Raw genomic sequence first — 21,020 nt, forward strand, 5'->3', positions numbered from 1 at the left:
TTGTAAATTGCAGCCCGACAGAAAGGCGTCCCCGCCTCGGAACCCGGGCGGTGGCTTGCTCCGAGCAGCGTCGCCCAGCGGGCAGAGGCAGCGGGTGCGTCCCAGGGCCTCCTCCTTCCGCGGCGCTCGGCGCCCGCAAGCTGCCACCTCCCCAGGCAGCCCGGGGAACTCGGTCGGCACTGGGAGGTCGGGCCGGGGTCGAGCGGGCGCTGCTATTGGCTGCCGGGGAGGCGGAGGCGGGACTGGGCCGCCGTGATTGGCGGGAGCCCCGGCCGAAGGGGGCGGGGCGCCTATATCCGAGGAGTCCCAGGCGCGGCGTAGGCAGTCGGGCTGTTGGAGTGCGGCGCCGCCGCGGGGACCTGGAGAGCCGGCTGGCGGGCGGACTGGCGAGGGGGTGGCGGGGAGGGCGCGGGGCCACGGGGCACAGGGCTGGGGTCTGCAGGGCTGCAGTTTCCTGAGGGCCAGCCTCGCTGAGCCCGGGGCTGGGTCTGAGCGGTGGCGAGGCGGCAGCCCCGCGCACACCAAAGAGGAGGCGGCGGTGGCGGAGTGGCGGCCCCAGCCATGCTGTGCTATGTGACGAGGCCGGACGCGGTGCTGATGGAGGTGGAGGTGGAGGCGAAAGCCAACGGCGAGGACTGCCTCAACCAGGTGAGGACGCGGGGCCAGGCAGGGGGACCCCCATCAGTTCCCCGAGGCCGAGGGCCCTCGCGGCGGTGCCGGGCACCAGGGCGCGCCGCTTGCTAGGGGCCGCGCGGCGCTGCAGCGGTGGCTGGGGGAGAGGGAGCCCCCTCCTCCCCGCGGGCGTGGGGCGCGCAGCCCCCATCCCGGCGCGCCGGGAGCCCGTGTGGGGACTGGGGAGGACGCGCCCGGCAGGCCTGCCACCCTGCACCCCAGCCTGGCACTTTCCCAGAAGAAGGCGACCCAGTGCACCTGCCGCAGGTGTGTGCATGATGCCGCCTGCCGGGTCTCCGCGGGGTCTGGCAGCGCCACCTGCATCCCGGGATGCGGTGGCTGGAGGCGGTCGCAAGTCCCTGGGATTGCTCGGCAGACACCCGAGCCCCTGTCTCTTGCTGCTTCTCAAATGGGCCATTCACCTGCATCCCCCTATTTGCGGGGGACGAGAGGATCGTAGGTTTGGATCCTCGACTCCTCAGTTGTCTTTAAGCACGCGTTTCCTTAAGAGTAAAGACCAGTTCCAGACAGTGCCTGTTGGTGTGGCAGACAGCAGATTGGATGTCGAGTGAAACGCTGTGCCCTCCAACCCCCTAGACCTGAGATGTTTGAAAAACCTCTTGTAAAGCTTAGCTGACACTTGTGGCGTGTTTCCTCCATGTGTTTGTTTTTTTTGGAGTCCAGATGGTTAAAATTGTCCAGATAATAAGCTGCCAAATCAGCTGTGCAGATTGTGCTGGTGGAGGGAATTCCGGTGGTTCCCCTTCTCAGCCTTTCTGGACGACTTCTTTTGAGGACTCCTTTTTCTCCGCTGCAGTTGGAATGTCCTGGGTATTAAAGGAAGCACGAGCCTCAATACTGCATCTCGTGGTTTAGCATCACTGGAGCCTTAGAACCTTGTTCTTCCAGCTGACAACAGGCACTGTAACACGGCTGAACTTTGTAAAAAGTAGGCAGGAGTCAGCCTCCGATGGAGTCCTCGGGTTTTCTTTGACAACGAGAACCGTTTGCTCATCCATGCCGCATTCATTTTTGTTTTAGGTGTGCAGGCGTTTGGGAATCATAGAAGTGGATTATTTTGGACTGCAGTTTACCGGTAGCAAAGGTGAAAGTTTATGGCTAAATCTGAGAAACCGGATCTCGCAGCAGATGGATGGGCTAGCCCCTTACCGGCTTAAACTGAGGGTCAAGTTCTTCGTGGAGCCTCATCTCATCTTACAGGAGCAGACGAGGTAAAGTGGCGTGAAAATAAACCAATGTCAAATAGACCTCGGATTCCAATTCAAAAGGGCCATCGACCTTCCCGGAGATGTTCACCGGCAAATTTTTTTTTGATAGAGAGTGAGTTGGTTCATAACTTAGAAGTTTTCCATGGCACAGTCCTTTGTTAAGGGGAAGAGGGCGCTGCATAGTTGGCCTGGGGTACGTTTTCTAACTCTTCCTGTGGTTTTTTTCTTGCCTTCATAAACAATGGGAGAGCAGGGTTGAATCCTTACAAACGCTTGAGATTAGTGCCACAAGGCAAAAAAAAAAAAAAAAAAGAGAGAAAGACAAACCCAACTGACTTCCTGATTGCAGTGTGTAATGCCCGATAGTAACCTCTGCCTGAGCAGTGTTACTCTAGGTCATTGTCCGCTGCTCTAACAGACAGCAGGAAGCTGTTCCTCTTGGGTTACTCAAACTTGGTCAACTTCTTCAGCCTAGTGTCAGATTACAATGTGTAGCAAAGAGCGCTGTCTGACTTAATACACGATTTTGAAAGTTTTTAAGTTTCTTGAAAACTCACTAAGAGAATTCTTTCTAAGGCCAGTGTAACCGAACTCGAACCCACAGAGAACGCTACACATGATTGTTGAGATTAGATGACTGAATTTGTCTTTACTCCTAGAAAACCACCCGTAGTGGCAGACAAACTGGAGTATGCGGTTTCCTTTTTCACCAGAAAATCTTTTCTCCCCTGGATTGGCTGTAATACTTTTCTCGAGGATGAGCCAAATTAGGAAACTGATGTTTAACATTTCTTGCTGAAATGCAAGAGACCTGAATCTTATAGTAGCATGTCAAAAAGCAAACAAACAACTGCTTTTAAACACAGCAAACTTTGGATCTAAGTTCTAATGTTTTTCATAATTCTTTGGCTTGGAAATTTGCCATGCATGTGAAAAATGTGAGTGTGAAAATTTTGAGTAATGATGAGTGAGCAATCTCCATGAAGAGTCTTTAACATGTCATTTTTTGTTTGTTTGCCAAAGGACTGTTGGAATCATATTTTGAAATACTCTGCGTTTGAATTTGAAATCTGTGCTTTGCCTGGTTATGGAGCTTTAAGGGCTGAGGGAAATGCTCAATTTTGTTTCTGAAGGAAGTTGGTATATTGAATTCTTAGTGCTCCTGAAGATATCTTGCAAAATATTCAAGTGACTGCATGTTTAAGGATGTTTTAGTTGTCTATATTAATCAGAACAGGCTGGGTTGTGTGTGTGTGTTTTTTTTTTTTTTTTACTTAAATGATGATTTGTGAAAGCTTTCATTTTGCCTTTCAGAGTGATAACTTGCAGTTGAGTAAAGATAGAAAGTGTGTATTACACAATATACTGGAATTTGCATTCTGTAGTTTTATCATAATTTGCAGTCATTTCAGGGCCTCCAGATACAAATCTCTTTTGAGGACACAAATTTATTTTTTTAAGTCTGCAGAAGCTTGGAGGACCAAAGACATCATTTACAATGGCTGCAGTCATAATAGGATAATACATTTCTATTATGAATGCTTTCAGACTTTTCAAATTTATTGCTAGATGGTCCTTACCTATGTTTTCCTATAATTGAGTTAATAACTCCTATCAAATCCATTTTATTCATGTAAGAAATAGAGATATTTTAGGAATTATAATTGGGATCAAGTTTTTCACTTTACTGACTCAGTTGACTTTGACTCTTGAGAAAATTTTGCCAAATAGTGCTTCCAAGAATGCACATATCTAGTTAAACTAGGTAATTTTAATTGATTTTAATTCCTTTTGAAATCTTATTGAAAAATTAGTGGGATCTAAACTTTTGACTTGCTTTTAAAATATTCGTGAATTTTACTTGTTTTTGTGGGGTTGTCTGAAATACAGAATTTTAAGAAAATGCCGCCTAAAGCTTATATAGCATTCTGTTTTAATAACTAGATAAAGTTATTTGTAATTAGCATTTGTACTTTTTAATGAGGATCAGAAGTTTGACTGGGTCGAATTTAGTTACAATTAGCATTGTTTTTATGTGCATGATACTATAGAACAAAAATACTTATTTTCCCTAAGGTTATGTTAGCAAGATAAAGCTGGTTGATAAACTTTTTGCTATTTTCTTATTCATTATAAAAGGTTTCTATAAAATGCTGTGAAAATAAAATAGATCTGTTTATGTCGTGAGGAAACTCAGTTCAGTAATGAGAAGTGATTTTTTTACCGTCTCTCAGTCATGAGGGTGCATTTAGTATCCTGAAAGTGACTGGACAGTTTATTAAATGGTGCTCAAATGTCCTGGCCGAGTTGTCCTCTGTGGACAATTAAAGTAATTGTAAAATTGCGGCTACAGCCTGCTCACAGCAGAGCTGGCCTTACTAGGGGGCAGTTAATATATCAGTTTGAATTGGATTAGGGAGGCCGCTGTGAAAATGATGGGCAGGAAGGCCGGTTTGGAGAGCACTGGGGACAAGGCAGAACTCCTCATTCTCGGTCCAGCTCTGCCACAACCACCAGCGTACACAGACTTCCAAGCTGGAGCCCAGTTCTTCATCTCAGCTGAAAGCCCAGGAAGAGATTGTCTCTAAAATCCTTGCTAGCAATAAATTTTTTTTCTTTGTTTCTGCTTCCTCCCTATGTTATTTTCCTTAATGTTTTCCTAAATGTATTTCTCTGAAGACAGAAAAAGCATATCACATGTCTGCTTAGACGGGTCGATAGAGTCAATCTGGTCTCTGATTGGGCCTAATTTTAGGTTTGGTTCTCTACCCAGATTATTAGCTTTGCTCTTCAATGAGAGTCTCAAAAGTACCCAGAGAATCTTGTCAAGACTCAGCTGGCACATTTCAGAGGCGGAGGCGGCAGGTATTTTCAGCAGGTGTTTGCCCTGCTGTGGATTAAAACGAAGTGAAACTAATGTGTTCTGGAAGTAGATCTGAAATAATAATGATCTTTGAAATTCTCGCCTTTCAAAGGCTCCTCGGTTATTCACAGCAATTCAGACCAGATTTTGTCAACATTTCCAAAAGCAGAGATTAGGGAATTATATACTTCATCTTCAGAACTGGTAATTACACCATCCACTGCCAATAAAATCTGGCTGTTTCTCCTGACTTTGCCACACTTTAGCAGAGCGCTTTGGTCTTTGCTGGGGGCAGTCCTGCTTAGTTAAGACTCACCAACACCTGAAGTCTCTTTCCCAGAAAACAAGCCAAGTACAAGGGCTCCGGGAGTCCTGAACTAAACATTCACAGAAGTGCTGTAATCCTGAACATTGAGTCTCATCCAGATGTCAGTGACGTCCCTCATTAAGTCTCGCCATCTTTCAGACCTCGGGTGGGTCATTGCTCCTCAGGAAAGCCCTCTCTAGGCCCGCTCAGGAGACCCAACTCTCCCAAGACGCTCTGTAGCTTTTCTTTATAGCATTTAATGAGCATCTAACACTACATTTCCTTATGTGCCAATTCGTTTATTGTCAGCCACTCTCATTATCTAAATTCCAGTAGCAGGGAGCTGATCAACATTGTATCCCCAAGTGACTGGTACATAAATATTTATCGAATCAGTGAATTAAGAACTTGAAAAGAAATAAGAAATGGGGTTAACTAATACTGATAATATAAATTTTCTTATAGAGCTTGAAATGTTTGCCAGTTTGCCTCTATAAACTGAAAAGTTTGAGACTATCTAAAAGAAATCTCACCATTGAATGTTTTGTAGCGATGATTCTCCACTCAGAATTTGCTCAATGCTTGGCATTCTTCCGCTTCCTTCACCCCCTCCACCCCACCCCAGGCCATTTGTTTGCTGCGGCAATTAGCTCTTACCTAAAATGAACTACCTCTCACCTGGACTTTTTATGAAGTTCAGATAGTTTTCAAGTTTTCAAGCTACAGGCTCACTTTATCTCATTTCAACCAATTTGTAGGTCCTAAGTACTTACTAAACCTGGTTTTTTCCCTGTGCCCCAACAAAAATCACTTAGACATGTGAAAACCTAGGGAAGATGGCATCATTGAAACTCACAAAGCAGATGCCACATGCAGACTATTGGTAGATAAGAAGTGATGATCTCAAAGCAGTTCAGAGCTGAATCGCACTGGTCCTAGGTGGGGCCTATAAGCACGTTCAGTCTTTCAGACGTTCCCAGCGTTGGTGAAGTGGCTTTCATAATTTACCTTTATGGGATTCAGTATGGGTAGGTTCCATGGGATGCTATTGCAACAGCATTGATCGGTTATAAAGGTGTCATTTATGTTCTTCATGTCAACTACATGCCTAAGAATGGGATGACTCATTTTTTTTCATATGCCCAAACACAAAATAGGCCCCAGGAAAGTAAAAAAGGTAAAAACAGACTTGTATGTTCTTTCTGAAGAAAGTATTAATTAAATTTTGGAATTCTAATTTGTCAAGTTGTTCTTTTTGCTCAGAATACAGGATATTTGTGTTATTGTATGTTTATTTTAGCCATGGATCTCCCATCCGTGCCCCTTCAGTCTCTTCTTGAATTTTCTGATACTTATATATTTTTATGTATCATCTGAAGAACATTGAGGAATTGTTATGTGACCAAAATGAACTCTTAATTTTGAATATGTCATTTTAAATAAAATTTGAATCGTTAGATGGCACTTGGGGTCAGACTCAAGATGACCAATGGTACAGCTCCGGGAGCACCAGGTACATTTAATTTCCGAGTCATGTCCCACTGCAGCCTGGTCCCGAGCGTAAAAGCACTGCCCGCCCATCCAGACTGTTGAGGAAGAGATTGTAGTTAACGCTTTTTTTTCTTTTTTTGAGGTATGCTTTTTAGTGAGGAAGACTGGCCCTGAGCTAACCTCTGTTGCCATTCTTCCTCCTTTTTCTTTTTTTTTTTGCCCTCCCCAGAGCTCCAGTACATAGTTGTGTATCCTAGTTGCAAGTCCTTCTAGCTCTTCTATGTGGGATGCCACCACAGCATGGCTTGATGAGCAGTGTATGGGTTTGCACCCAGGATCTGAACGGGCAAACCCCGGGCCACCGAAGTGGAATGTGTGACCTTAACCACTGCGCCACCAGGCTGGCCCCAGTTAATACTTTTAAACCACAGGATTGTCCGGACTGTTGTTTGCCTGGGACAGTGGATAATCATAGTTTTTAGAAGTGCAGATTTTATGCTTCTAAGTAGTAGTATTCTTCTGGTATGGGCTGTAACCACTTTTGAAAGGGAATTCCCCTTACCCCCACCCTGCAAATCTTTTAACTGCTTTGGAGCCTAAGGAGGAACAAAATTTTCGGTGATTCCCATTTTGTGTTTCGGGCTTTGAGAAGGATCTCCTTAGCCTGAATAGAGACCTGACTTGGTAATTATTTGGCTGTGACAGGTTTCTCAACTGCAAGCCCTCCATGAAACGTAGTAGATTTGATGGTTCGTTTTAAGTATAGCTCATCATTTGAATTCTGAACCTTGACCCTAAGGGATGTTCGCTGATATTATTTTCCCAACCTCTTACTATGAACATTTTCAAACATACAGAAAAGCTGAAGATCTTTACAGTGAACACCCGGTACCTCCACCTAGATTCTCCTAACGAGTTTACTAGACTTGCCTTGTCACATATTTATCCATTTGTTTATTCCTCTAGCCATCTATCAATCTCTCTTTTGGATGCTTTTGAAAATAAGCTGTGTGTAAGTCCACTTCCCCCTAAATACTTCAGTACACATACCATTAACTAGAGCTCGATATTTGCCTACGGTTCCTTTTATTCTTTTGATTTAAAATTTACGCGTGATGAAATGCATAAATCCTAATTATACCATTTAATGAGTTTTGACAAATGGATGTGCCTGTTTAAACGGAACCCTTATCAAGATATAGAATGTTACCATTGCTCCAGAAAGTTCCTCATGCCCTTCTGCAGTCAGTTCCTGCCCTCCTTCCCCACCCCACTCGGCAACCAGGGTCGCTGTTTTCCCACCATCGATTAGTTACGCCTACTCTGCTTCATATAGATGGGATCATGCAGTGGATACTCTTGTGTCTAGCTTCTTTTGTTCATCATAGATTTTTTTGAGATCCCCCATATTGTTGTATATATCAGTGGCTTGTTCCTTTTTCTTGCTGGATAGTATTCCATTTTGTGAATGTACTACTGTTTATCCATACTCCTATTGATTAACACCTGTTTTCCTGCTATTAGGAGTAAAGCTGCTATGAAAATTCTAGTACCTGTCTTTTTTGTAGACATATGTTCTCATTTCTCTTGAGTAAATACCTCAGAATGGAATAGCTGTGTCATAGAGGAGGTAATCATTTAGTTTTATGAGTAACCACCAGACCTTTTCTCAAAGCAATTGTACCGTTCTGTACTCCCATCAAGAATGTTAGAGTCCGGTTCCGCCACATCCCAGCCAGCCTTCTGGTGGGTATGTCGTGGTTTTAATTTGCATGTCTCTATTGATTAATAATGTTAAGCACTTTTTCATGTGCTTATTGGCCTTTTGTACATCATCTTTTGTGAAGTATCTATGAAGTCATTTACCCATTTTTATTGAGTTGTTGCCTTAATCTTTGAGTTGTACAAATTCTTTCTATATCCTGGATGCCAGTCCTCTGTCTGATATATGTCTTATAAGTACATCTTCTCCTGTGGCTTGCCTGTTTTCTTGATGTCTTTTGATGAGGAGAGGTTTTTAATTTTGGTAAAGTCTAATTTATCCTTTTTTTTCCTTTTACAGTTTTTGCTGACTTTGTCTTGAGAAACCTTTGCCCACCACCAGGTCGTAAAGAGACTCTGCTATGTTTCATTTTAAAAGCTTTCTGGTTTTAGCTGTTGCGTTTAGGCCTATGCTCTATCTTGAACTGATTTTTGTTTCTGGAATTTAACATACAAAACAAAAAAAACTTGTTATAGCAATTCTGTTTTGATTTGATAGTTTTTAAATAGAACTTGGCAGTCTGAGTTTGGTTTAAAATAAACCGATGTGGTTAAATGACTCATTGGAGTGAGGCGACATACGAGTGATCTCAGTGGGGGGTCTAACTGGCTGAGGGACAAACCAGCCATTACTAACAGTGGCCTGGTTCAATCAGGTCTTTGGGGGAGAAATACAGTTCAATTATAGGGACCTGAGAGGGGGTTTTTTTTGTGAGGAAGATCGTCCCTGAGCTAACATCTGTGCCAGTCCTCCTCTATTTTATATGTAGGACACCACCACAGCATGGCTTGACGAGCAGTGTTAGGTCCACACCCAGGATCCATACCGGGGAACCCTGGGCCCCCAAAGTGGAGCACACGAACTTAACCACTATGCCACCAGGCTGGCCCTAAGGGACCTGAGAGATTTTAAAAATAGCTACTTAACCATTTTAAAGATGGTTTAAGTTGCTTAAGTTTTGAGTTTGATAGTGGATGTGGAGGTAGTTATTTTACATTTGTGTCACAAAAAGCTCTTCAAAATGATGTAACTGGAAGAGAACTGGAGGGCAGTCATTGAGAGCAGCCGTCCGTGGAGCAGATCCCCTACTCCCAGCTGGCCTGCTGAAAGTTCCGCTTTGATCAGTAAATGATTTCTGTATGAGACAAGCCAGAGTTTAGAGGAGAATTCTCTGATTGCAACTCTTAGAAGATAAATGACTTGACTTCATTCCTTAAAGCTGTGGAAAGGAATTAATTTTAAAAATGGAGGAAATTTGAAGTACTTTGAAACGAGAACATGTTAAGAATATGTGACTGTCTTTTTAAAATTAAAATTGCTCACATCCTATGTTCACTCCATTTTTTAAAAAATCTTCCGTAAAGCTACCGTCAGTTTGAATTCATTGGTACCTGTGATTCAAAGACATGAGTTAGCCAGAGTGTTTCAGTTTGTGCCCCAAGATGTGATCCACATAGTGAGAATATACATTTTCTAAGAACCTGGTAAAACTTGAAGAATCATGAATTTCAGGGTGTAACCAGAGCGATGTTTAGAAAATGCAGTTTGAGCTTATGTCTATAGTACATAGTCACAGACATTTGCTTAAGACAAAGGAAATCATTTTTTTCAAAGACTTACTTTCTGTTTATGATTCTAGCATGTATCCTAAATTGAATTAGAAATGTCAGCCACTTTTGATCTTTAGTAGAAAAAAAAAAACCCAATTCGCTGCAGACGTGACTTCTTTGACCACATCTGCTTGTTTTGATGTTATTGGTAACCTTTCACCCACTTTACAAAAAAGGGAAGGAGTTAAACTCCATGAGCCAGATGGTTCATAGGCCGGACAGTTTGAGAGAAATTGCAGGAGAAAATACGTGATTCAAAACCACCCCGAAGTATTGAGCCATCTCTGGATTCCCTGTTGGACATGTGTCTCCACACTCGCCATCCTCCCTCTTAGAAAGAGCACATTGGAGTCTGCTGATGGCTCGTCACAGCTGGCGACCTTTACTGTCACTGCTCTGTTGTGCTCCTCTCCTGGAGAGCATAAACTTGTCACCCAAAAGCCAGTTTGTGGCCAGTTATTTTCATAGGCTATGTTCCTTGACGCTAAAAGGCTAATAAGTTCCATCTATAAAAGAAACCATCAGACATGTGCACCCTGTAACCCCAGCGCAGGGCTTGGCCCAGAGGCCGTGCCCAACAAATGCTTGTTGACTTGAAATGAAAGGACTGCTTTATAGCCCGAAAACAGCAAATTGCAGGAAGGGCCCTGTCAGAGAGTTTATGTAAACCATAAGGCAGAGGACTTTGCTGCTTACGGGGTATGGATTGCAGTCCTGCCTAGAATGTGGGGTATGTAGAAGAGGCCAGCGGCCCCCTGCTCCCTTTTGTTAATTCTGACCCACGTGTGAGAAAGGATCAGCCGTACATCTCGGGCGGCTGGCCACCTGTTCATGTTCTGTTACTGCTTCTTTGCTTTTGATTTTGACAGCTTTCTCTCCAGAAGTAGGCGTGGATAGTTTGGAAAAAGAAATTGGATAGATTTTAATACTTTTCTTTTGCAGGCTGTACTTATTCTTTAAGAAAGCAGAAACTAGTCTCTAACTTGATGCTTGGGAAATAAGTCGAGACACTTTCACATAAGCAGTACTTCAATTGAGAAGACGTAGTTTGTGACTTAAAATCTTTCATCATGTAATTTCTTCTTTAATGTAAGCATATATTCAGATTTTCGTTTCCTGCTAACATGGCCCCTGATGAATACAGAGACAGAGGTACAGTAACCCAGAGGAAGGTTAACAAATGGTCATCTAAAACCCTTTTGGGGGCTGAAGCAGTGTTATGACACCAGGGTTCTGTGGGAATGCTAGACCTCAGTTCTCAGCTATTTTAACACAAGTTATTTTTGCGATTATTTCTTTGCCCCAGTAGGGATCCCTTCTCAGTTTAGTGGTGTGGCAGAAATACTTTAAAGACTAGCAGATGTTTGCGTTAATAAAAACCATGCTTATCTTCTTTCAGTGCTATTATGCTTTCTCACTATGCTTTCTTCACAGGGGCTTTGGATAGAGAAAAAACTGCGGTATTTGGCAGTTTGATTATTTTAAATATTTCCTTATCATTTTAGAAGGCACGGGACATTGCGTTTAAACCGTTCTTAAAGGAAGATTAATGGCTCTTGTCAGCCTGACATTTTGAGACTCAGGAGAGCCCCTCCTGGCATCTCTAGCCTCATTTTCTCCCACTTCCTCGTCTTAGATTGCATGTTATCCCCTCTGACTAGGGTGTAAATGAAAGCAGGGGTGAGGCCTGGAATAAGGTATCTGGCTGAACTGGGACTTATGAGCTCTTTTCGAGCATTGCCCATGGTCATAACTCATGTGTTAATGGAAGGAATGCTGAGGCATTTAGGTGTGTTTGAGAGGCTATAACTAGCCCTCAGAGGAAGGATATCCCTCTCCATTTGCTAGAGACAAATTTTATAACCTAGGCCAATCTGCCTATGGCAGTTTAGATGCTCGGTCGAAACCTTGGGCAATACGGATTGGCAGGCAACAGTATCTGAAGTTTGCCAAGAGTTTCTAAGTGTGACGTGCCTTTCGGTGACTGTGGAATCTAGGATGGTATACAATTAGGACATGCTCGAGCGGAATGAAACGAAGGTGGGAATATAAACTAAATGGAGACAATACACAGTGTTACGTACATGTATAGAACTCTCTGATGTTGGAGGCACTTAAGTCAGCTTACATGCAGCTAGCTGTACTAGAAGTTAGAATGTGTCAAATAGTATAATAGAGGAATAAACAGTTTACATTTGATAGAGACAAAAGAGTATCTAATGAGGAGACAGAAAGAAGGGCCTACAGGACAGAGGAAGCAACAAGACCAGAGACACAGGGGCATGACGTGTTGGTTTTTCCAGAAAGAGAAATTGTCTCTTTCCTGGGGCATAGTGGCCACAGGGAATGACAGGAGATGTGGCTTGAAAGCCAAGGCCAGAGAGTGGAGAACCCCGGGTTCATGCTGACAGCGTGCTTCCCTGGCAAGCGGTGGGGAGTCCCTTGAAGGATTTTGAGCAGAGAAATGGCAAGTTCAGACCAGAAGCAAGCAGCTTGGAAGGCAGATTAGCACAGAGTCTAGAAGAGAGATCAGCTTAGAGGATATTGTAAATTCTCTGACAGCTGAGAGCGGCAAGTAGGACAGAGGAGGTAAAAGTGGGAAGAATGGGTCTGGGTTTAAAGAGTTTTCAGAGACAGAAAGTAGGTGAAAACAAGATTGAGAGTCCAAAGTGAGACTCCAGTGGGAACAAAAGTGGGTTTGGGAAGGAAGACAGTGACTTTGGTTTTGAACGAGCTGAAATTGGGACGCGGAAGTACATCCAAGTGGAGAAGTCTACAAGCATTTGGACATTTCAATATGATTGTTAGAAGCTGGGGCTGGGACTAGCAACTTGGGGGTCATTTGAATAAAAGTGAGGATTTTAAGATAGCAGTTCCACATTAAGATAAAGTTTTTCTGATGAAGACAGTTGCTTTTAAAAAATTATAATGCAGACACTTGTGTGTAATTATTTTACATTTTGTAACTTGAACGTTGCTGAACTTGTCTTAATTAGACTTGTTTTGTTTTTTTTTATTCCAGAGAAACTTAGTGCTTAGACTTATTTTGCCTTAATACCCATGATAAAAAAGGTTCTCGAGTGGTAAGCCTTTTCATGGTAGCTTTTTAAATTGCTTTGTTTTCCTTACTTAAAAGGGGTTGTGAAATTGCTGAGCGGGTTGCGTTTGTTGTGGAGTTAGTCCCACTCTCACATTGTTTTGCAGGCATATCTTTTTCTTGCACATCAAGGAGGCTCTCCTGGCAGGCCACCTCCAGTGCTCCCCAGAGCAGGCAGTGGAGCTCAGCGCCCTCCTGGCCCAGACCAAGTTTGGAGACTACAATCAGAACACTGCCAAGTACAATTACGAGGAGCTGTGTGCAAAGGAACTCTCCAGTGCCGCCTTGAACAGGTGAGGCTGAGGTTAAGGCTGCTGTTTATATTCATAGATCTACCAAATTTATAAGAATTTCCGGAAGAAAATGAACTTATGGTATATGCAGATAATCTGTGATTTTAAGACTAGGCCATTGCCCAATTTAACCAGTTGTTTTCGAAAGATGCTCAGCCTTGTGTCTGAGAAACTGGTAAACACAAAACATAATCCACACAAATAAATGCCCTTATGTGAAATGCTATGTAACAGGAATTTTTTAAATCTCTGACCTTTTAAGAATGCAAATCTTCTCAAATAAAGTCTGTCGTGTATATTGGTATTTTCTTAACCAAGAGGCCTAACATAGGCATTTTAGTTATCTATTCCTGCGTAACAAAGTTACCCTGAAACTTAGTGGCTTAAAACAGCAAACATTATCTCACAGTTCTGTGGGTCAGAAATGTGGCTGTGGCTTGGCTGGGTTCTCTGGCTCAAGGTCTCTCAGTTAGTGGAGTTTAGTCTCATCTGAAGGCTCAGCTGAGGGCAACATCTACCTCCAGGTTGATTCAGATGACTTGCCAGCAGGCCTCAGTGCCTCACCACGTGGTCCTCTCCCTGGGGCTGTTTTCTAACATGGCGGCTGGCTCCACCCAGGGCAGGCAATCCAAGGCAGAGCAAGAGAGAACACCCAAGGTGGACATCAGTCTTGTTATAACTTAATCTCAGAAGTGAGTGACATCTTATCACTTCTGCCATATTCTGTTCACTAGAAGCAATTCGTCAATCGAGCCCACACTTGAGGGGAGGAAATGACACAAGGGCATGAGCACCAGGAGGTGGGGATCTTTAAGGACTATATTAGAGGCTGTCTACCACAATAGATAAAATAAATCCTGTACTTTTTCAGTTGCAAGTGATCTAATCAATCTCTTATGATGCTATATTATAATGAAACTTCATAAAGTAAGTATAGACAAATGTATGAGAAGTTCCTATGCATAAATTTCTTATGCATATTTTTAGAGATTTTTCCATAATTCTTCCAATTGATCCTCATCCAGCATCCCCCAAAGTTTTTTCTACTATTTAATAGTCGAGATCTCGAATAGTGTGTTAGAAGTGTCTTACAGTAAGTTTGCTGAATAAGTGAAACATCAATAATATACGGCTTTTTAAGTTTTTGTGATTCACAAATGACAGTGTCAATATAATTCACTAGTCAAAATGATTTCTCTATAAAGGCTGCTTAAGTTAATCTCTGTACATACCTCTCTGCCCTTTTGATGTCCTTACAGCATTGTTGCAAAGCACAAGGATTTGGAGGGGACCAGCCAGGCTTCAGCTGAGTACCAAGTTTTGCAGATTGTGTCAGCGATGGAAAACTATGGCATAGAATGGCACTCCGTGAGGGACAGCGAAGGGCAGAAGCTCCTCATTGGGGTTGGACCCGAAGGAATCTCAATTTGTAAAGATGACTTTAGCCCAATTAACAGGTAACCCAAGTCTTAAATTTTTTTAGACTGAAGTATGTATATACTTCTGTGGCTGTGATCACGAAAATAGAAAATGGAGAGGGTTTTACTAAACTGTCATCTTTTAGGAATACAATGTCTCATTTTGATACATACATTAATTTTATTCAGGCTTTGATAACCATTGAATTATTTTTTTAAATACTAACTCAAATGTACTGATATGGCAAAGTTAATATTTTTCAAATAAGTCATTCACTGCTATAAAAATCTCATTTTTGAGCCAGCCCTGATGGCCTAGTGGTTAAAGTTTGGCATGCTCTGCTTTAGTGGCCTGGGTTCGGTTCCCGGGCACGGAGCCACACCATTCATCTGTCAGTAGCCGTGCTGTGGCAGTGGCTCTCATAGAAGAACTAGAAGGAGTTACAAGTAGAACATACAACTCTGTACTGGGGCTTTGCAGAGGAGGAAAAAGCAATCTTCTTTTCCCCTATAGGCACATGCTCACACCCAGAACTTGCCCCACCACTTCTCTCGGCTTACCCACACTGCTTTTCAATGTGCCTTCATAACTAGGGAGCAGAGTGCTTATGTGATAGTCCCAAACCAAGCATCAGGGTTATGAGCACATGAGAAGTGACAGAGCTTTTCTTCTGGGCTTGCTCACCTTTCTCTTCCCGTCTTTCAGGATTGCTTACCCCGTGGTGCAGATGGCCACCCAGTCAGGAAAGAACGTGTACTTGACTGTCACCAAGGAGTCTGGGAACAGCATCGTGCTCTTGTTTAAGATGATCAGCACAAGGGCAGCCAGTGGGCTCTACCGAGCGATAACAGAGACACATGCTTTCTACAGGCACGTACCACTGTTTACCCCATAACCTTAGCATCGTCCATAGCTCTGAGGTTTCCAGGTGACAGCAAGGCTCCTACAGTTTCTGGTATCGTTGTGTCAATGAACCTTGTACAGAATTTTAAGAAATCAGCTGCTTTCGAACGTTTTGTTTCTGCCGTAGCAATGGAATGCTTATCGGCACGGTCCTGCTTTTCCCACAGAAAGTGTGTGTGTGTGAGCTGCACAGACATGTCCCACTGCTTCCCTCTTACCTTGTTTCCTCATCGCACTGAGATAACTCCCCCCGAGATAACTCCGAGTGGTTGCGCCTGTTCACCCACTGCGTTTGCCCTTTCCCAGCCGGGTGAGATAAGTCCTCTTTCTGGGAGAGCTGCTATCCTGAATCCTCACCACATAGGGAGGATCTCCCAGTAACAATATCGATACCCTCATTTCAGAGGATGTCTTAAAGGAGAGTTGTGATTGGACTCAAATATTTGGAAAATTAAAGCTAACAAATTTAATTGGCAGGCAACCTTAACATTTTTTATGTTAAAATAAACACACAGAGCCAGACCTGATGGCCTAGTGGTTAAAGTTTGGCACACTCCACTTCGGTGGCCCGGGTTCAGTTCCCAGGCATGGAACCGTACCGCTTGTATCAGTAGCCATGCTGTGGCAGCAGCTCACAGAGAAGAACTTACCACTAGAATAGACAGCTATGTACTGGGGCTTTCGCGGGGGAAAAGGGAAGAAAAAAGGAGAAAGATTGGCAACAGATGTTAGCTTAAGGTGAATCTTCCCCCTACACACACAAAAAAATTATAAATAGACACAAATTGTGGAGCAGAATGGGAAATTTGTAGAAGTTTTTAACATAAAGCTAATACTTCAAAAAAAAACGTCCTTTTTCTTGCCACAAGCTGTTTGGACTGTAGCTCATGTCCCCAGAGGTGAAGGAGCACATTCACTGTCCCCTACATTTACAGCTGCTTGATTGGAGGGCCCTTGGGGACACTTGAGAAATACAGAGGTAGAATCTCTGAAATATTTAACACATATAAGACTGGAAGAATTTACCTTCGAGTGTGCAAAGAAGAGTATTATATGTCTGCTGACACGAATATTCTTATTCACACAGTGTGGGAAGGTCTGAGTCATGGGAATGCCCGGGCTTCTCTGTATTGAGGTGGATGTGCAATCTCTCCCGGCAGGTGTGACACGGTGACCAGTGCCGTCATGATGCAGTACAGCCGAGACTTGAAGGGCCACTTGGCATCTCTGTTTCTGAATGAAAACATTAACCTCGGCAAGAAGTACGTCTTCGATATTAAAAGAACGTCAAAGGAGGTCTACGACCATGCCAGGAGGGCCCTGTACAACGCCGGTGTGGTGGACCTCGTTTCCAGAAGTGAGCACAGCCCTCCGAACTCCCCTCTGAAGTCTTCGGAGAGCAGCACAAACTGCAGGAGCTGCGAGGGCCTCAGCTGCCAGCAGAGCAGGGTGCTGCAGGAGAAGCTGCGCAAGCTGAAGGAAGCCATGCTGTGCATGGTGTGCTGCGCCCAGGAGATCAACTCCACCTTCTGTCCCTGCGGCCACACCGTGTGCTGCGAGAGCTGCGCCGCCCAGCTCCAGGTGAGGGGCGTCCACTGGCCTGCTTCCCCCGGCGGGCTCGCCTCTCCCTCTGGTTCGCAGTGAGTGTGTGCCTGCTCTGTGCCAGGGGCTGGCTCCCTGATGCACAAATCAGAGTGTGCATCTCCACCTGGAAAGGGTCTTTGTGTGGTGACTTAAACGTATCGCCCTCTGGAAACATTTTGCATTAGCATACATTTTCAACAATGTAATTACTCTAAATCATGGACTTTTTTCAGGTTCTGGAAACGAGGCTCAGATGCACAAGGTAACGCATCTAGCTAGTGGCTGAGCCGGGAACTAGAATCCAGGCCTCCTGAGGGCTGGTTCAGGACTTCTTCCATTTCTTCCATTTCATATTGCCACCCGCTCTTTGACTCTTAGGAGGATGGCCTTTATTATTTACTTAAAATATCTGGGAAAGAATACTTAAGAGTTTTAGGTTATAGTTAATTCTCAGTTATCTGTGGGTGGTGGTTTACTCGGTCATTATTTGTGATTAATTTCCTTTTTTTACTGCATGTGCCTCTAGGGGTCCCTTGGGTCGGTTCTCACTTAGCAAGTCAAACTAATTTGAATATAATACAAAAAATAAAAGCAACTCATATATAGTATTTTTTCCCTTCTTGCACCTTGCATTTCCTCTTACAATAATTTTTCAATTCGTTTTCATTTCTCAGAACTGTTTGCTAAACGTCCCTGTAGTTATATGTAAAGTTAGCCCTAAATAACATCCAATCCTGCTAATTTCAGAATTATTCTTAGGGCTACATATGAGCCATCAGGATGCCTATGTCCTTCCTAAGAGGAGGTCATGCTCCTCCAACGAGTTATTTCCCCAGGAGCAGTCATGAGTTTTGCCTTTTTCTCCCCACGTAGTCTGACCCTTGTGCCTAAGGCTCCCATTATGGCTGAGGAAGGGACATGCAGCCAGGAATGTGGAGCTGTGGTCTGTGACCTGGAGCAGAGCCATGCTCATTGGCCACATGGCATCAACCCAGGGATGCTGGCCTGAGTCAGCCAGCTGAGTCAAGGACAGACAGTCTCAGGAAGGGTCTCCTGCATCCCTGTTGGAGGGGTCGTAATCTGCCCATGCAGGGCCCACAGCCTCACTGCCCAGCAAGACGACTTTAGGGATCGCTTAACTCACTGTGCCTTGTTTAGAGTTTGACTCACAACCTAGTTAATTTCCTTCAGTTTATACTTTTTCATAACATTCATTTTTAATTCCTTGTGAAGTATAAACTTAAAGCCGTTAGAAAGCAGAGATCTCTACCAGATGAAAGCTAGAAATAATTGTGACTACAACTTACTTAGAAAACAGAAAGTAATGGGTACCCCGGTGGACACTGAAGACACAGATCCTCGAAGCTGCCCTGACAGGTCCTCTCGGCTTCTCTTTTCCAGTCGTGTCCGGTCTGCAGGTCGCGGGTGGACCATGTTCAGCACGTCTATCTTCCAACGCACACCAGCCTTCTCAACCTCACTGTCATCTGATCTGCTGTGTGCTTACTGGACATGCCCTGTTTCCATGAACTGCACTGTCACGAACTGTAAAAAGGATAGATTGTGGAGAAAATAAATACTCCCACACCATCTGCCATGCAACGTTTTAAAAAAAGGAAGAATCAAAAGAAGGGGCGCAGAATCAGCCCCTCCCAGGCGGGAACCGGGAAGAGCTCTGGGACGCAGACACATTCCTTGGACTTTCATTCTTTTTTGTGATCAAGTAAAGGAAAAAGTAAAATCTTTGATGTCAGTTAAGTGGCAGCATAGCCAAAAAAGTGGGTACCTTTTAGGAAATGATGTTGCTAAGTCTCCTTAATGTATCCCAAGGGAAGTTTCCTACCTGCAGCAAATTTTGTAAGAATTCGTTTTAAGAATGTACTTGGTTCTTTTTGTACGGTCATGGAGCTCCGGACATTTTTAATAGGAAATTTTTTCTTAAAGAAATAGTCATCCTTTTAATGTCATTTCTGTTTTTGTAACCTGTTCAAGAAGGATTGGAATGCAAACAGATTTAAAAATCAATTCTGTGACTTCTCAACAAGTTGACAACAAAGTTGTCAGATTTAAACCAGTCTGGCTAGCGAAAAACAGCTAACTCAATGTGGGTGGCTTCCTATTCTTTTTCCTTCCTCCTCTCCTTGCTCCCCCCACCCTCCCCAACCCCTGCCCAAGCCGTTCAATTAGAAAATGCTACCAGTTTGGTTTATAAGATTTCTGTGGAGTAGTCAAGCACTCCTTGGGCGTTTTGAGTTGGTGGAATATTTTATTTTAAGACTGAAAAGGGAGAGCCTGTTCTTTGGGTGTGGAGAGCATCGCTCGCTGAGATGCGGCTTCCTGGTGTACAGACTAGGGGGTTCTTCAGTTCCCCCAGCACTCTGCTCCAGCTTCCCCCAGTGGCATCTCTTTTGCTAGAGCTCTCAAGCCTTTTGCAGCCTTATCATAGGTATGCTAAATGTTGTATACTTTTTTTTTTTTTTTTTTTTTTTAGTAAATGCTTAAGTATTTTTGCTTGTAACTTTTGCTTGTTCCCTTGTATGTGTTTGAAGAGGGGTTTCGGGGTTTTTTTGTTCTATGTTCTTAATCATGTTTTCCACTCCCACTTGGGCATTTTGGACTCTGGTCAGCTTGTGGGTTTTCTAGGATGTCGGGAAACCTAGATGACCTTATCGGGTGCAATACTAGCTGAGTGAAAGCTAGAAACCTACACTGTCACTTTACGGAGATCTCTGAGGATACTTTCATATTGCCTTAATGTAGCAGTAATGTGTTTATGCATTTGTTTCTTTGCACAGACATTTTGTCAAATATTAAAACTCTACTTTTTTATGGCACATATTAGCATATAAGCCTTTATTCCAAGAGGTATTTATTTTTTCACTTGTAAAAATATAAGGTTTCCACATAAAGAACTCTGTTATATCCTAGAGGACTTCTGTCTTTTATATTCAGGACAATAAAGACTTTAAAGCAAACCCGGGTGTCTGTGTCATCACATTACTGTCATTTAAGCCAGTTTTATTCATTTAAAAGAAAAGAGCATTGATAACATCATGGTTGGTATCTAATTTGGTCCTACATGGAAAATTTGAAGACATTTAGGGTATTGGCTCCAATTGAGGAGAACAGTCAACCAGTTGTTCACTCATTTATGTTTTCTGGTGATGAGATTGGGATGTGGGTGAAAATGGGGTAATGTACACAAGCAGGTGAAGAGTGAAAATTGAGGAAAGGACTGGAAGGTATTGCAGAAGGAAGGGAAGGGCAAAATTGGAAGTTGACAGTTTAAACCCAGATGCTACTGCTGGTTCATTGCTGGTCAGGACAAGTGAGCGCCCATCCAGGTCCTCGTGGGTCGGGGCTGAGGCTGCAGACTCCAGAGCTGTGTGGCCATAAGAGGGCTAGCCGGCTGCTGCTGGGACCTCAGCGCTCTAAGCATGCCCGTGTGTGCTAGTTTGTGCTGCTCAGCAAATTCTTTATGGAGTAGAGGACACTGCACATAATATACATAATGGATAATGAGCTGTAGCGGTTAACGAAGTAATTTCACCTGCTACGAAAGTTCATTTGGTTCAGTACAATTATTTCAAGTAATTTTTTAAAAATTGAGAGAAGGGAGGGCAGCCCAGTGGCATAGCAGTTAAGTTTGCATGCTCCACTTCGGTGGCCTGGGGTTCATGGGTTCGGATCCCGGGTGCGGACCTACACACCACTCATCAAGCTGTGCTGTGGCAGCATCCCACATAAAGCAGAGGAGGATTGGCACAGATGTTAGCTCAGGGCCAATCTT

The 21,020-nt window shown here is 43.7% G+C and overlaps 1 protein-coding gene across 1 annotated transcript; it reads left to right on the forward strand.

Annotated features, from left to right (window-relative positions):
- The first annotated feature begins 298 nt into the window (after positions 1-298).
- MYLIP (myosin regulatory light chain interacting protein) lies at positions 299-20,205 on the forward strand. Its single transcript, XM_008518266.2, has 7 exons — positions 299-648; positions 1,714-1,904; positions 13,139-13,324; positions 14,584-14,781; positions 15,449-15,613; positions 16,807-17,227; positions 18,632-20,205. The coding sequence occupies exons 1-7, from the start codon at positions 562-564 to the stop codon at positions 18,719-18,721; spliced, it is 1,338 nt and encodes a 445-aa protein (XP_008516488.1). The 5' UTR covers positions 299-561; the 3' UTR covers positions 18,722-20,205.
- The last annotated feature ends 815 nt before the right edge of the window (positions 20,206-21,020 follow it).

This window comes from Equus przewalskii, chromosome 19 (assembly GCF_037783145.1).
Source record: "Equus przewalskii isolate Varuska chromosome 19, EquPr2, whole genome shotgun sequence".
Lineage (NCBI taxonomy): Eukaryota > Metazoa > Chordata > Mammalia > Perissodactyla > Equidae > Equus > Equus przewalskii.

Coding starts and splice junctions, on each gene's coding strand:
- MYLIP (XM_008518266.2), top strand. CDS start 562: ATGCTGTGCTATGTGACGAGGCCGGACGCGGTGCTGATGGAGGTGGAG. Junction 13,325..14,583: donor TCCAGTGCCGCCTTGAACAG/GTGAGGCTGAGG, acceptor ATGTCCTTACAG/CATTGTTGCAAAGCACAAGG. Junction 15,614..16,806: donor GAGACACATGCTTTCTACAG/GCACGTACCACT, acceptor CTCTCCCGGCAG/GTGTGACACGGTGACCAGTG.